This window comes from Nicotiana tabacum, chromosome 5 (genome assembly GCF_000715075.1).
Source record: "Nicotiana tabacum cultivar K326 chromosome 5, ASM71507v2, whole genome shotgun sequence".
Classification (NCBI taxonomy): Eukaryota; Viridiplantae; Streptophyta; class Magnoliopsida; order Solanales; family Solanaceae; genus Nicotiana; species Nicotiana tabacum.
In genome coordinates this window covers 129506908-129524159 of record NC_134084.1, presented here as the reverse complement: position 1 = coordinate 129524159, position 17252 = coordinate 129506908, and the positions used below count along the sequence as shown (strand labels likewise).

Sequence of the window (17252 nt, the reverse complement as noted above, 5' to 3'; positions counted from 1 at the left end):
TGATATTATTGAGAAAGTTGGACCGTGCTCTTTTAGAATTGCATCTCGCACTGCTATTACATGATAATCTCGTATAATTTCTTTGCTGAAGCCTCACCCGTTACTTAGTAGATGTAAAACATCTCTATTCCATTTTGTGAATTAAAGAGAAGTCTTTTAATAGAATTCTTCAACAAGAATGAGATAAGGTGTCCATATCTTTAAATTTCTGTCACCACCTCCTTAAGCACCTAATTAGATGGCAATTTGCTGCCATAATTCTACAATCCTGCATGGAAGTGTTGTCCCCTAATGATTATCCAAAATCTCACTTAAATAATTATCCACAAACTTCTAATTAATTATCTAATCTCCCGCCAAAAAATTATTAATTACCCAATTATCCAACATCGTTCCCCTATAAAAGCTAGGGGCGAACAGATGTATTAAGTGCTGAAGTGTCAACTCGACCCTGGCTAGCTCGACAAATTTGGTAAGCGTCTTTATAAGTTTATAAACGTACGGCGCGAGCTGAGCTGGGAAAATACCATAATAACGATAGAATTCCTCCGCTAATGGAAGAAGAGGGAGAGAGTAGCCGACTTGGAAGGGGTAGGCGTAGAAGGCGCAATACCCAGGACGGTGGACCTGCACTGTATCCCACCCAGCAGGGATTAATTTAATGTGATTGGGAAGGCCGAACTTAGACTTAAGCTATTCCAATTCCTTCACTGTCATCATTGACCGAAAGGCTCCAGGATCAACATCATGGGATTTGGTGAAATTTAAAGGCGGAGACAGAATTTAAGGATTCTAAATTTTTTACAGAACTCATAGCTCGTCTTAGTTATTAGTCTCATAATTAAATATTAATACAAATTTAATAATTTTTTTAATATAAATATAATATTTAAGCGGAAGTGACTGGATCTAGGCGAATACAATAGGCTAGCTCCGTCTATGATACCAACACCGTATAAGTTTAGTCGACTATTAAAGACATTTAAAACATTAATTTCAAACATATTAAGTGTCTCGATGAAAATCTATATTCATTGGCGGGTCAAGAACAGAATTTCGTTCAGCACGTTAGTCTTTTTGCCTTTTAAGCCCAATAATATTTCGTGCACCAAATTTGTCTAAGGCACCGTTTTGTCCATACATTTTTTTTTTCCAAAAATATATTTTTCTATAAAATTTTGCAAGTTTTTAGAAAATTTTCGATAATGAGTTTTTTAAAGACAAATCTTTATTTTCAGGAAAAAAAAAAGTTTCCCGCTCAAAAAAATGCAATATTTTTTCAAGTGAAATGTATGTCCAAACATATTTCAAATTTCAAATATCATTTTTCAACTTTAACTCCAAATATAATTATTTTTTCAAAAATTACAATTTTTATGTCCAAATACCTACAAATTGTCTCTGGGGCAATCTATGCATTACTGTGCCTTAAACAAAAATCTCTATATTAAGGGTGAAATTCAAAAATAGCCAGATTTACAACTAGTCGTTCAAAAATAGCTCAATTTCAAAAGTAATCGAAATTTAGCCATTTTTCATGTAAAGATAAATCTGAGCGAAAACACTGTTCAAAACCCGGAAAATACACCAGTATATTATGCTGGAGTTCCAGCATAAGTATACTTGAACTCCAATATATTATACTGGAGTTCCAGGATAAGTATGTTGGAACTCCAACATAATATGATGGAGTTCCAATATAAGTACACTAGAACTCTAGCATAATATACTGGAGTTCCAGCAAGTATATCGGTCCAGCATAATATACTGGAGTTTGGAGCACCAATGCTCAGTTTCAAGTATATTATACTGGAGCCAGCAAAGTATATCGGTCCAACATAATATGTTGGAGTTCATACACATGTGCACCGAACTCCAGTATATTATGCTGGACCGATCTCTGTTGTAGTAAAATAGTGGCTATTTTTCATTGACTTGGTAAACACTGGCTATTTTTGAATGACCAGTCCGAAAACTGGTTATACCTGCTATTTTTACCTATATTAAAACCCAAACCCAAACCGTAAACCCGAAAGAGACCCCTATGCTTTTAGAAAAGAAAAAAAAAATTACTCCAGTCTGTATTTTGAAGAGTGTGTTCTCCGTCTTCAAAGTAAAAATCTCCCGTTCGTATTTATTTCGTGATCTCCACAAATTGTGAGAGAAGAAGAAGAAGTGCAGTGGAATAATCAGAAGGAAAATGAGCGTAATAGATATACTGACACGGGTTGACTCAATCTGTAAGAAATATGACAAGTACGACATCGACAAGCACAAGGATTCCAACGTTGCCGGCGACGACGCCTTCGCTCGTCTCTATTCTTCCGTTGAATCCGACATCGAAGCTTCTCTTCAGGTAAATAATTCACCTTTTTAACATTTTGTCTGTGTGTGTTCTAGGGTTTAGTTTTACACATTTTGTTTTTCCTTGCGGTTACAGAAAGCGGAAACAGCTGCTAATGAGAAAAATAGGGCATCTGTTGTGGCGATCAACGCTGAAATTCGGAGAACTAAAGCCAAGTTACTCGAGGAGGTTCCAAAATTGCAGAGGTTGGCTGTAAGGAAGGTGTGGTTTACTTTGACTTTTTTTTTATAGCTGATTTGGTTCTGTAATGATATTGGAAATTAACTGATGGGATATGTTGTACTTGGATTACTTTTTCATAATCTGTTTATCTTTCGAGATTGTTGATTTGGTTGACTGGTTCTGGATTTTGATGAAAGGTAAGATAAAGAACAATGTTGGAAGGAGGGGGAGTGGAAGCCGGTTTAAAATTGTTCTTTTTGATTTGTATGTTTGTAATATGTGAGTTTTGTAAAAGCATAGATGATCATAAGTACGTAGAAAAGACGAGGGTTGCATAGGTTGATGATATATTATGAAATATTGAAATACAAGGATGTTGAATTGGTTAGAAGGTGCCTACAAGACGCGTTGTAATAAAGGGGAATGGAGATATAGGATTCACATAGCTGATCACAACTAACCTTTTATTGTGGTGTAGTTGATTGATTGACAGTGATATATATTGTATTGTTAGGTCATTTGCTTTGCGGATAAGATGTGTACTGATCATCCTACATGGCTACATCACTTCTAGAAAAAAGGGACCATTTGGTGGGGGAGGGGTGGTTATCTACGGCTACACAGATGTCGTAGATGGGATTGGATTCATAGTGCCAGTTAGGGGTAGGTATAAACCTTCATTCATCTTCTTCGATCTTCCTTGGAATATCCATCATCTTGGTCTCGACCTTGTTGAGCTCTCCCTGATCGAAAGTTCCTATTTTGCTGCCTCTTCGATCGTCTCCGACTCCCTAAAAAATAAGAGTACTTGGTGACCTAGATGGTCAGGGTCTTTCCTTACCTTAGCTGAGCCTTATGTCCCTTCAACATTCCTATTCATCTTGCCTTGTCTTGGGCACCGCAGTGGACTGATTATCCTATATATAATATCTACTCTAAAGATTAAGAGGATAGAGGGTCTCCCTTCCATAGATTCGATTGGGATTGATTCTCAGGATCGAGCTTCTATTTTCCGGAACAAAAGTCCGATAAGTTGTAAGACTTTAATTCTCCTATCCTGGTTAGCAACTAATAGCAAACCCAGATGAACTCGCGGACTATGCAGTTCTCCTTTTTATAGCTTGATGCTCCTAAGCTAATGGTGTTGTGTGAGCTCGTACCTGACTATTTCAGCAAGTTGCATTCTTTGCTTTACTTTTGGAGGAATAGACTTATAGTGTTCCTTTATACCATGTTAAAATCTCTAAATCTAAATTTGGCTGTCCTGTAGATAAGAAAAATAGAAGGCTCACCAAATCTTACTTGAGTCTAACATCTCAAATTCTGGAAACCATGTCACTTGCTGAGGACAATCATGTACGGCTTCCCTATTTCTGATATCGCTAAAATACTTTGTTAAGCCTAGAAAATAAGGTTGTTCATTCAGTCAGTTTTCAATAATTTTAATTAACTTACAGGATTCTTTGGTTCCTCAATTTGGGTTTCCTTTTGGTTATTATGATTTGGTCTTTTGGTTGGTGGGATTTTTGACCAGGGACATGTTGGGTTTCCAGAGTAGTATACAAACAAAAAATGCAATTGGTCATGCTATTTTCCTTCTTCAATCTTAAGGAAGAGAGACTATCTATGAGAGAGTGGGAGAGGGAGAGAGAGGAGGAGGGAGGGAGGGATGATGCTGCGTTGGGCTGCTGGCTTGAAATTTGCAGGTTGAAATTCCAAGAACAATCTGAGAGAAGCTGTCAATCTTATGAGAACAAGAGTCCAAGGGAGTGGGAGAGCTTGAGAGATGAAGAGGGCTGATAGAAGAATGGAAATAGAGCACAAAGAAGTAAAGTTGAGTGGTAGAATAAGGGGAAATAAACACCCAGTCGCTCAAAGAGACTCAGAAAACTTTAATTTTGAATTATTGCACACAGCCCTAATTAAAGACAACTTTTGGAAAAAAATTAAATAAGGTCCTTTTATTGTAAGGAAATTTATGAAAACTTAGAATTTGCTTCCTCTTGTTTGATTAAGTGGCAGGAAGAAACGAGATTGGTGAAAAATTGCGAATAAATTTAGATACCCAGTATGCAGTTTTCATTCTTTTTCAGAATGTTAAAATTTATTCTTTTGGTTTCTCAGAATAACTTGAATCCATGGGATTGACGAATTATACCTTGTATATGTACACTTGTCAGTAATTTATTTTTCTTTTTTATGTTCTCCTTTGGTAGATTGAAGCGACATAATATTTGCACGTGCATTATATAGTTTCCAGGTGATTTCTTTTTGTTACAAACAATCAGTTGTGTTCTGATTTCATATCCATGCTACTTAAAAGGTAACTGAAGATAATTTGGAAGATTTTGAGCAAAGTGGCCTGAGTATAGGAGTGTATCTGATAAAAATGCCAAAACGCTGGATTCAGAGGTTTTGCGTTGATGGTACTCCATCAGATTGAGGGATTAAGAGTCTGAAAGCTTCCATCTGTGTATCCATAAATTATTGGATAGAATAGAGGTGATAATATACCCCCTCCCAAACAAACCAAGAAGCTATTTATTGTAATTGACCAGAAAAGCTTGTGACTCATCTGGAGATGGTTGGGGACTAGACATTACCAAAATAGGTTGTGGACTTGATGCTCTGGTAATCTAGCCCCTTGGTAATAGGCCAAAAGCATAGCTCAGTGGTTAAGAGGGTTCAAAACCTTTGTGAGTTCACTAGTTCAATTCCCACTAGCCATAATCTCTTCTAATTTTTTTAGCTAGTGGTAGACATTACCAAAATGATTGTGGATCTTGATGCTCTGGTAATCTAGCGTCGTACATGTTTCTTAACCTACTCCACCCTGATTTAAAAAAAAAAAGGTTTCTTAACCTAGTCATTGCAGCACATTTCCTTTGTAGAGTAGAAAAGGACCGAGGGGCGAAGTTGCGTTATTCTACTTTGTATAGTTACAAGTGGGTACTGCTCAGTCTTGACTGACGTGTCTGAGTTAAACCTCAATATGCAAAACTGTTTTAGCTGCTTGCTTCATTTATAAGAGTAAACAAGGACTCAATGTAAAGACGACAGTAATGGAGCTTAGAAACCTTTGGTTGTTGCACTTCGAACTGTGTTCATCTTCTTTTCAGTTAGTTGATAACTAATATCTCTTGCAATGTTCACACTTTTCAGTTACTTGATAACCAATATCTCTTGCAATGTTCACTACTGTTGCTGCTCTCCTCCCTACCGAAAGAGTAAATCTGCATTTATATGGTAATCTGTGGTATTAAATAGTTTCCTTGGTACTAAATAACCCTCAATTTCAGGTCAAAGGTCTGTCGGGTGAAGAACTTGCTGCCCGTAATGATTTGGTTCTTGCACTACCAGATAGAATAAATGCCATACCAGATGGCTCTGCAGCTCCACCCAAACAATCTGGAGGATGGAGAGCTTCAGGTTCTCGCACAGAAATTAAATTTGATTCAGGTGATTGATAATTTCTGCCATTTGACTGATTTTCCTGTAAGTTGTTCTCTCTGCATGTGTATTTAGTGTTGTCAAGGGCAAAAAGCGCCCCAGGTCTGTTGGGGCTCTATCTGTACCGCAATTAAAGCATGAGCTTCAGGAAAGAAAGACACAGTGAAGAAAAACATAGAAGAATATATGTTATGCAAGGAAAAACTAATTAAAAATTAAATGAAAAACTTCAAATTTATGTAGTAAAAAACATGTGGATTAAGTTTAATATCCAATTTAATATTTTGTTTAGATGCAGTTATAAGTTTCTAATGCAGCTTAAGTGACTAGTTTCTAATATGAAAGGTCTTAATTCTTTTTCCTAAGAAGTAACATATTCACTCATAACATTTTTTAAATAATGTATCTCTTTTTCAGTTATATTTATTGTTCAGTGCCACTCTCTTCAAGATAGAGCCTATTGCCGATAAGGTGCATACCTGTGCTAAAGAGCTTGCTAAACGAAGCGAACCACCTACATGAGCCTCACCTAGCTTCAGGGTTTAAGTGTGCCTAAAATGAGCCTTTAACGGCATAATTTATCATGAAATAAAAGTATCATGTAGTCCGTCTTGCGTAGGCTATAGCTGATTGTTAGATCACTTACGGAGTGTACTTGGATTACAGATGGACAATTTGACAATGAATATTTTCAACAAACTGAAGAGTCAAGTCAATTCAGGCAAGAGTATGAAATGCGGAAAATGAGACAGGTATGTCCTTTTTTCGGTTGTTTATCATGAAATTCTTTGAATGAAGCTTTTTCCCCCTTAATTGAGGTTATGTTTACTGCTTCTTTACTGCTTCCTGGACTATGTTTAAGATTTAAGTTTGCACGTCGCACAGGACCAAGGTTTGGAGGTCATAGCAGAAGGCTTGGATACTTTGAAAAACATGGCCAGTGATATGAACGAGGTTTGCTGCATTCATGGTTTTTATTTTATATCATTCCAATTGACATAGGTACTAAAGATGTGATGCATTGCATGCAGGAGTTGGATAGACAAGTTCCTCTGATGGATGAGATTGACACAAAGGTTGGTTACTTAACTGTTTTATGTAATACTTGATATGGAAAGAAGCATAGCTAAAGATTGATATGGTTCGACTTCTCAATAGGTGGACAAGGCAACCTCAGACTTGAAGAATACCAACGTTAGGCTCAAGGATACAGTTAACCAGGTAAGCTTAATTACCGCTATATTCAGTTGCAGTAAGTGATCTGCACTGATACAAGGATTACTCCTGAGCTTTGTTTGACAAACTTTGGTTGTTTTGCAGCTGAGATCTAGTCGAAACTTTTGTATCGACATCATTTTGCTGATCATCATTCTTGGGATTGCAGCCTATTTGTACAAGTAAGTTTTCAGATCCTGTCTTGTCCTTTTCTTTTTGTTTCATTATTTCATCTTATAATGTCAGCAATTAAGAGTGTCAGCCCGCGATTTACGTGTAATATGTTGATCCTTTTTCATAGTTTCTACTAGTGTAAATAAACTGTCTTCAGCAAGAGTACTACCAATTACCAAATAGCCTAACTGGCGACTCTCATCAATTGCAGTGTCTTGAAGAAGTAAAACTCCGTTAAAGTGCATGTTGGATCGACGTGTATGTTGGCCTTCACGATCCATTTATTTATCATTAATTTGTTTATATTTTTGTTTGTGTGTGTGCATTTAAAAAAAAGAAAAAGTTAATATGGATGGTTAAGCCTAGCATGCGTATTCTACTTGCTTGTGTGTTTAATTAGTTTGAGATTGAGGTGTAGTAATTGTTGTTTTTATCTTTGGACAATGTATTTCCGGTTTTAGTGGAGAAGGGTTGTTTATTTTTCAGTAATGCCAATTGAACGAAATCATCATTTTACAAAAGATTAAAGGATTGTGATTAGATAACGAATATTTTAGTCCCGTGACCTAATTTCCTAAGTAGTATTCTCTCTTCTTTATTATAATATTCGTTTTTACCCGGCCCTATAAAATAATTATAAAGCAACTTCAAAATAACATGAAGACACAAAACCTATCCAATTTCCTCTTAAATTATGCTGACATTTCTCTGACGAACGAATTAATAGATGTAACATTGTTATTTTAAAGATGGCGACAGCTCCAAGCAAAGATTGATATCGCAATCTTGTCCGATATAGATATTGAATGTGTAATCATCTTTTGTTTTCGTGTTGCTTGGCATACATATAAAAATAGATTATTATAGGATCAAAGCGAATTAATTAGGTGGAAGAAATTACGTTCCAAATTACTAGTGGAACGCTGAAGCGACCATGAGAAGGACTACCTTTTTTTGTCAAAATGAAATCTTAAAGTATAATCATTTATTATAAAATAATGGAAAAAATATATAAAAGCGTGGTAAAAGTTCGAGATATATATTTCCCTCTATTTTCTTTGTTTTAATGCACACTTTTAAGAATGAAGGCGTTAGTCTAGTTTAGTCAACGTGCAAATAATATAAGTATAAAATTTCAAATTTAAAAGAATATCACGCTAAAAGCCTAAAACATACGGAGTATTCAGTAATGCTTGTTGGGCTATTATACTCTTAGGAGTATTATCACTTTTAGCTCGCTCCAGAAATTATTTACATTCAGTCGTCGAAGAAGTGTATAAAATATTTTAAAATTTTTTTGGCAATTATTTTGAAAGCGGCTATATAGTATCTTTTTCCCAATACTATACTCTTAACGCTATGATACTGATTGCTTTGGTTAATTTATACGCTTTTTTTTAAAATACCTCACATCATTAATAATACTTTTACATTTAACATATACCTTCTGAAACTTTGCTCGCACACTCGCAATGTTGAACTATGAACATACTGATATTAAATCTTTTTTTGGTAGGAGCTTAATATTTTTTTCCTTTTCCGCTCGGGTAAATTAAGTAATTATTCAATCAGGAGAGCCCCTTGAGCAGCTTAGACTATACTCATGATATTTGCTCTATGAAATCTAAAAATGATTTTAACTTCTTTTTGTTGTACAAATGAGGCTTTTTTTTTCTTCGAAATAACAATGAAATCTACAAATATCACATAGTAGCATTGGATCCCATAGATTGTAGCAAGACAGCCCCATGTGTGGTTAGTCCCCAAAAAATATCGAGATGTTTGGCTTTTGGGGAACGTGCATGTTGTTTGGCCACTGTTTTTACGTAATTTAAAAGTCATCTGCCTTTTACTTTAAAAAAAAATGCAATGGATTAATTAAGAAAAAAACGAAAAGGAAAAAGAAAAAAGAACTGATAGATATAATCTTTCAGATCTCGAGTTGCAGAATTCAAAGGAGTTTGTACAAACTATTCCATTCGTAATTACTTTTTGGTTATTCAATATATAGCTTTTCACAACAAAATACAGACATAATTGTCTTTTTTTTTTGTCAAGACACTGTTGTCTTTCCAGAACAACTAAAGCTAAAACAATCTAAAACTAAACATATTAATTAAATTCCGCAACGGCATTATCGTACCTAATTTTGTTTTCGTTAGAAGAAATACAGTAATTAGACTGATATGCAGGGGAAGCGGGGCTTATTAACAATATAATAACAATAGTTACTAAACTTTAACATTCGTTTTCACTTTAAAAATAATTGTTCATACAATTATTCCTACATTAATATATGATTTTGCGTGCATAGGGGAGTGAAGGAAGGAATCTATGCAAAGTGATGTTCGTATGTGGTCGGAGACTCGGACATATAATCAAATCTTAATTACTGTACTTACATAAATATACTAGGAAAACTTTGTGACACACATATATATGTTCCTACGATTATGTGAATGTTATGTTTTAGTATTATATTGATTGAAAATATTATATTGATTGAAAAGTACAATGTGCACAAGCAGCCGTCAGACAAACACACAAGTATTAAACTTCTTCTTTTATCCCTTTTGTAGGATAACAGTTGGTTATATCAACATGTAACCTCCTTAAATGATAGATTCATAATTTTAGAAATAAGATATATTATTTACTCCTTACAATTGGTACAGGTGACACATTGATGTTAATTTTTTATATACTAAGAGTTAGAGGCATATGGTAGGAAGAGGGCCGGGTCACCGTCACCTGAAAATTTCGGCAAAAACTTTATATATACTTGCAGATATCTTTAAGAAATAATCAAATATTAATAGAGACTCTTATCAATTTTCATGAGCAGCAATAAATTTATATCGAATGTAATGATGTCTCTGTAACCGTCGAATTCTGAATCCGCCTCTTGCTAACCGTATATATAACTTACCCTCAATTATTAAACATATGTATGGAGGGAGAAAGAATAATTCAGTTTGCAGTAGGATCCAAGTGCATGCGGCCAAAAGCTAGCTAGCAGTTGAATTATAATTTTATTGTGAGCTCATCATTTCACCTTTTTAATTGGTGTAATAATGTCAACTATGTTCTTTATTTTAATAGTGAATTACGCTAGGGCAAGGACCACTTTAATTTAGCTGCATGCCATCAAGATATTTCCTTTCCTCTACGTTTATTTGTTTTTTAATGGTACTGTGAAACAAAGGGTGTAAAAAGGTGAAGATAAATATATACTCCTCCTAGATAGGAGTTTACGTAATAGTTGCAACCACAAAAGAGTTTGAAGAATTGGATTGCAAGTTATTCCTTCAGCTTAGACTTGCAATCCAATATTCCTTCAAAAAGTTCAGTTGTATATTAAAGTACATTTCTCAAAGGCCATGATGGGACTATAGCAGAACTTTTTCGCTTTTTTTTTTGCCTTTTCCACCCCGATGTTTGATATTCGTATTGGTGTTTGACTAAATCCGAATTCGCGCTCTTTCTCAAAGCTATAACTATAAAAATCACAACATGTTTGACGAAGTAGGACGACGCTACAAAAAGTCATAACCTAAAAAATTTCAACAACAAAAATATCAAAAGGTTAGTCGTATGAAACTGTCGTGTCTAGAAAAAGAATGAAAATATTATGCGATACATCAAATATATACATTATATTTATCATTCGTAGCTATACTTTCTGAAAATTACCGTTCGCAGCTATTTTTTAATTTTTTGTAGCAATTCACCTGTAGTACTGAAACAAGAGATCAATTGTCTTGAACTGAAACAAAAGAGCAATAAACTCTAGTAACCTAGTTGGTTAGAGCACCCGCTTAGTACGAAAAAATTCTCAAATATAATTGAAATATTGAAAGGATGCATTAAAGTAGTGCTGCTAGAATTTTTGGGATGAGATATGGGCTATATTATACTATAAGATTAGGGTTGTTTCTAAATCGAATTCAATCATGCAAGAATAAAACACAAATTATTTGATGTCACAATTATTTTCTTTCAAATATATATGGTATAATTCTGCGGTTAGAAAAATAGAAAAATTTGCCAACCAGGGGCCAGAAAAAGCGAGTGATGACAAATTTAGCAGAAGATGTTATTTTCAAAAGAGCAATCATAAAAATGAAATGGTAGTCTGAAAATGATAGCTAACAAATTTGATTCTTTTATTGATTATTGCTTCCTTGTAAAAAATATATATGAAACTAAAATTTCTTCACATGCATGATCCTCTCGTTTTCCAACTTGATACTTGTAAACAATACTAATGGCATGCTCTTGTAATAGGAATAAAACAATCAATCAGAATGAAGAAAAATATAAAAATAGCCTCTTATTGTTTATTCATTTGGTGTTTGAAATTTATAGGTCTGACTAGTTCAAATTCGCATCGGATAAGATGTATTAGAGAAGAAAATATTTCCTAGTAAGAGTTTAATTTTTCAATTACAGAACTCGAATCCGAGACCGGTCTAAGATTTTGAATATGCTTAAAAGAACAAGATTCTTAAAGCACTATGTGTAAAAAATTAGTCTTTTCTTTCGTTTTGTGTGCTGTTAAATACTGTTGTATATCATTCCTCGAATCCAAAATAAGTGTTTAAGATTTTGACATTCTCATTAAGACATCATTTAATTGTATTAATTATAAGAATTATTTGACTAAATTACTCATTATATTATCTCTAATATTAATTAATATCTTATAGGAGTATCAAGTTATTAAGTCATACCATGAAAATTAGGGAGAGGATGGTGAAAGTGAGGGTGAGGAGGACGGTGTCTATATCCGACAATCAGTTCGGGTTCATGCCCGGGCGTTCAACCATGGAAGCTATCCACCTTATTAGGAGGTTGGTGGAACAATTGTCACGACCCGGAATTCCCACCATCGGGAGTCGTGATGACCCCTACTCGTAGAAGCTAGGCAAGCCACGAACTTAGAAATCTTTAACTCTTCTATGTTAATCCTTTTTACAACTCATTTTAACAAGTGATAAACACTTACATGACAGCGGAATATGAGATTTAAGCGGAAGTCTTAAATAAGTATAAAACCAAAATGTTTCAAAAGTTAACACATGCCTCTACCCAGAAACTGGTGTCACAATATCCACGGACTATTAAGAGTACTACATACAATAGTTTGAAGGAAAAATAACACTGTTTGTCTCGGATACATGAGATAACATAATATAATAAAAGATATAGGAGACGTCGGGCCTGCGGACGCCTTCAAGGCTACCTCGGTGTCTCGGTGGACTGAAGGTTGGCTCCCCTACTGCTGCTGATCAAGTGCCGCTCCGGTATCTGCACAGAGTGCAGAGTGTAGTATCAGCACAACCGATCCCATGTGCTGGTAAGGGTCTGGCCTAACCCCGGCGAGGTAGTGACGAGGCTAGGACCAGACTCCAGATAAACCTGTGCAGTTATATAATATACAACAGAAATATAAATAGGTAATAACAGTTTTAAGGGGAGGGGGAAACATGCTTCGAAGAAACATATCAATTCTATCAGAAACTTAATAAAGTATGAAAAAACACTCGTTGTCTACAATCACTACAATAACAATACTGTTGCGGCGCGCAACCCGATCCCTTATCATTTAACATTGTTGAGGCGTGCAACACAATCCACATATATAACTGTTGCGGCGTGCAACCCGATCCACATATATAGCTGTTGCGGCGTGCAACCCGATCCAATATAATATCCTGTTGCAGCGTGCAACCCGATCCAATATAATATCTGTTGCGGCGTGCAACCCGATCCAATATAATATCTGTTGCGGCGTGCAACCCCATCCAATATAATATATAATAATGTTGTGGCGCGCAACCCGTTCCAAATATACAGTCCACAATAATCATAATTAACCGTCCCAGCAAGGGATCAATAATAGACTACACTATCCCGGTAAGGGAACTCCACATTACAAGTATATACGTCCCGGCAAGGGAGAAACAACTATAACCAAACTTGTTCCAACACCTAACTATCTCAATTATAACTCAACTAGTTTCAACATCTAACTAACTCAGCTATAACTAAACTTGTTACAACACCTAACTACCCAGCAATAACCAAACTTGTACAACACCTAACACTAAGAATCATCAACCTGAGCATCCGTAATATCAATTAAGAACACAATGTAAGGGAACCTTAACTCAACAATAGCCCGGCAAGGGGCAACATAATGATCTCTTCTCTTTCTCACTTTTACTTCACAATTCACTTCACAACTCGAGCCAATGCTCTAGAGTTTCGATTATCACTTATACTTTCACAATTCGTTATACAACTGGAGCCAACGCTCCTCAATGTTCATAGGTCACAATTCTTTCCACAACTTTACACTACAAATAGAAATCTTCACCAAGGCATGAATAATACAACGAGATCATGAAAATCACAGGATAAGACTCACAGACATGCTTGACACCAACGCATAGATACTCGTCACCATGCCTATACGTCGTACTCGACAAGAAACAAATAGCAAAGAGGACACAACTCCTAATCCCTCAAACTAAGGTTAGACCAAACACTTACCGCGATGCCTCGAACACAACTCAAGCTTCAATTATAGCTTTACCCCTCGATTCCTCCGCCAATTCACTCGTATCTAGCCGCAAGTTACTTAATTACATCAATAAACGCTAAATGAATCAATTTGAATGCATGAAAATGAGTTTTCCCAAGTTTTACCCAAAAAGTCAGAAATCGCCCCTGGGCCCACATGGTCAAAACCCGAGGTTCGAACCTAAACCCGATTACCCATTCCCCCATGAACTCAAATATATAATTTGTTTTGAAATCGGACCTCAAATCGAGGTCCAAATCCCTAATTTTTGAAAAACCTAGGTTCTACCCAAAACACCCAATTTTCCCCATGAAAATCATTGATTTGAAGTTGAAATCATGTTAAAAGATGTTAATGATTGAAGAAAACTAGTTAAAAATGACTTACAATTGATTTGGAGAAGAAAGTTGTTTGAAAAATTGCCTCTTATGTTTTTGGGGTTTTGAAAAATGAAAAATGACTGAAAATCCCATCTATTTATACCGCTCTCAGACCCCCTGTGCGGACCGCACAAAGTCGACTGCAGCCGCACAGCAGCGCCCTGTGCGGACCGTACAAAGCCGACCGCGGCCGCACAACCTTCACCGCGCACCGCACAAGGTCGACCGCGGACCGCACTGGTGGGGGTTCGAGACCTGCAATTTCTGGTTTTAAGCCTAAAACCTACTCGAAACTCACCCGAGCCCTCGGAACTCCAAACCAAGTGCACACAAAACCTCAAGAACATCCTACAAACTTATTCGTGTAATCAAATCATCAAAATAACATCATGAACACCAAATTAAATCTCAAGATCAATGAAATCTTCTCAAAACTTCTTTAAACATCAACTTTGCAATTTAGGTCCAAATCACGTCATATGACATCCGTTTTTCGCCAAATTTTACAGAAATGTCTTAAATCATATATACGACCTGTACCGGGCACCGGAACCAAAATACGGGCCCGATACCATCATGTTCTAATCAAATTTTATTTCGAATTTCTTTAAACAATTTCAGAAAACAATTTTCTTTGAAAATTCATTTCTCGGGCTCGGGACCTCCGAATTCGATTTCGGGCATACGCCCAAGTCTCATATTTTCCTACGGACCTTTCGGGACCGTCAAATCATGGGTCCAGGTCCGTTTACCCAAAATGTTGACCGAAGTCAAATTAGCACATTCTATAATCAAAACTTATCGTTTTTCACAGATTATCATATTTAAGCTTTTCGGCTACGCGTCTGGACTGCGCACGCAAATTGAGGTGACTCTAAATGAGGTTTTCAAGGCCTCAAAACATGGATTTTTGTTTTAAAACAAGGTCATCACATTCTCCACCTCTAAAACAACTGTTCGTCCTCGAACGGATAGAAGATAGAAGTACCTGAGTCGGGGAAAAGATGGGGATAAAGACTCCGCATATCGAGATCGGACTCCCAGGTCGATGCCTCAGGAGGCTGACCTCTCCACTGAACACGAACAGAAGGAAAACTCTTCGACCTCAACTGGCGAACCTGCCGGTCTAAAATAGCCACTGGCTCCTCCTTGTAAGACAAGTCCTTGTCCAACTGGACAGTGCTGAAATCTAACACGTGGGTTGGATTGCTGTGATATTTCCGAAGCATGGACACATGAAACACTGGATGCACGGCTGATAAGCTCAGCGGCAATGCAAGTCTATAAGACATCTCTCCCACTCGATCAAGAATCTCAAACGGACCGATGAACCTAGGGCTAAGCTTGCCCTTCTTCCCAAATCTCATCACACCCTTCATAGGCGACACTCGGAGCAATATCCGCTCTCCAACCATAAAAGCCACATCTCGAACCTTGTGGTCTGCATAACTCGTTTGCCTAGACTGAGCTGTACGAAGATTATCCTGAATAATCCTGACCTTTTCCAAAGCCTCCTGAACCTGATCCGTACCCAACAATCGAGCGTCTCCCGGCTCAAACTATCCAACTGGAGATCGACACCGCCTACCATATAAAGCCTCATAAGGAGCCATCTGCATACTCAACTGGTAACTGTTGTTGTAGGCAAACTCTGCTAAAGGCAAAAACTGATCCCACGAGCCTCCAAAGTTAATGACACAAGCTCGGAGCATATCCTCCAAAATCTGAATAGTCTGCTCGGACTGCCCGTCCGTCTGAGGATGAAATGCTGTACTCAACTCAACCTGGGTGCCTAACTCTCGCTAAACTGCTCTCCAGAAACACAAGGTAAATTGCGTACCTCGGTCCGAAATGATAGATACAGGCACACCATGAAGACGAACAATCTCCCGGATATAGATCTCAGCTAACCTCTCGGATGAATAGGAGACTGCCACAGGAATGAAATGCGCTTACTTGGTCAGCCTATCAACAATGACCCATACTGCGTCGAACTTCCTCCGAGTCTGCGGGAGTCCAATAACGAAATCCATAGTAACTTGCTCCCACTTCCACTCGGGAAGCTCAATCCTCTAAAATAAACCACCAGGCCTCTGATGCTCATACTTAACCTGCTGACAGTTTAAATATCGAGCTACATATGCAACGATATCCTTCTTCATTCTCCGCTACCAATAATGCTGCCGCAAATCCTGATACATTTTTGCGGTGCCCGGATGAATAGAGTACCAGGAGCTATGGGCCTCCTCTAAAATCAACTCCCGAAGCCCATCCACATTTGTCACACACACTCGACCATGCAATCTCAAAACTCCATCATCATCTAGGGTAACCTGCTTGGCACCTCCGCGTTGCACCGTGTCTCTAAGGACGCACAAATAGGTATCATCATACTGCCAATCACGGATACGCTCCAATAAAGAAGAACGAGTGACCGTGCAAGCTAATACCCGACTAGGCTCAAAAATATCCAACCTCACGAACCGATTGGCCAAGGCCTGAACATCCAAAGCAAGCAGCCTCTCACCGACCGAAATATAAGCAAGGCTGCCCATACTGGCTAACTTCCTACTCAAGGCATCGGCCACCACATTGGCCTTTCTCGGGTGATATAAGATAGTGATATCATATTCCTTCAACAACTCCAACCACCTCCTATGCCTCAAATTCAACTCCCTTTTCTTGAACAAATACTGAAGACTCTTGTGATCCGTGAACACCTCACATGCCACACCATACAGATAATGCCTCCAAATCTGCCATGCGTGAACTATGGCTGCCAACTCTAAATCATGAACTAGATAGTTCTTCTCATGAATCTTCAACTACCTCGAAGAATAGGCAATGACCTTGCCATCCTACATCAACACTGCACCAAGCCCAATACGAGAAGTATCACAATAAACTGTATAAGGCC

The 17252-nt window shown here is 37.2% G+C and overlaps 1 protein-coding gene across 1 annotated transcript; it reads left to right on the top strand.

Moving 5' to 3' along the window:
- The first annotated feature begins 2034 nt into the window (after nt 1-2034).
- Nucleotides 2035-7853, top strand: LOC107786060 (syntaxin-71). Its single transcript, XM_016607494.2, has 9 exons — nt 2035-2356; nt 2441-2566; nt 5827-5986; nt 6644-6729; nt 6863-6931; nt 7009-7053; nt 7136-7198; nt 7298-7374; nt 7578-7853. Exons 1-9 carry the CDS (start codon nt 2201-2203, stop codon nt 7591-7593), a joined length of 798 nt encoding a protein of 265 aa, XP_016462980.1. The 5' UTR covers nt 2035-2200; the 3' UTR covers nt 7594-7853.
- The last annotated feature ends 9399 nt before the right edge of the window (nt 7854-17252 follow it).

Bases quoted from the DNA above. Each gene is read 5' to 3' on its own strand.
- LOC107786060 (XM_016607494.2), top strand. From the start codon at position 2,201: ATGAGCGTAATAGATATACTGACACGGGTTGACTCAATCTGTAAGAAA. The intron at 2,357-2,440 runs GTAAATAATTCA...TTGCGGTTACAG, and splicing joins ACATCGAAGCTTCTCTTCAG to AAAGCGGAAACAGCTGCTAA. The intron at 6,932-7,008 runs GTTTGCTGCATT...CATTGCATGCAG, and splicing joins TGGCCAGTGATATGAACGAG to GAGTTGGATAGACAAGTTCC.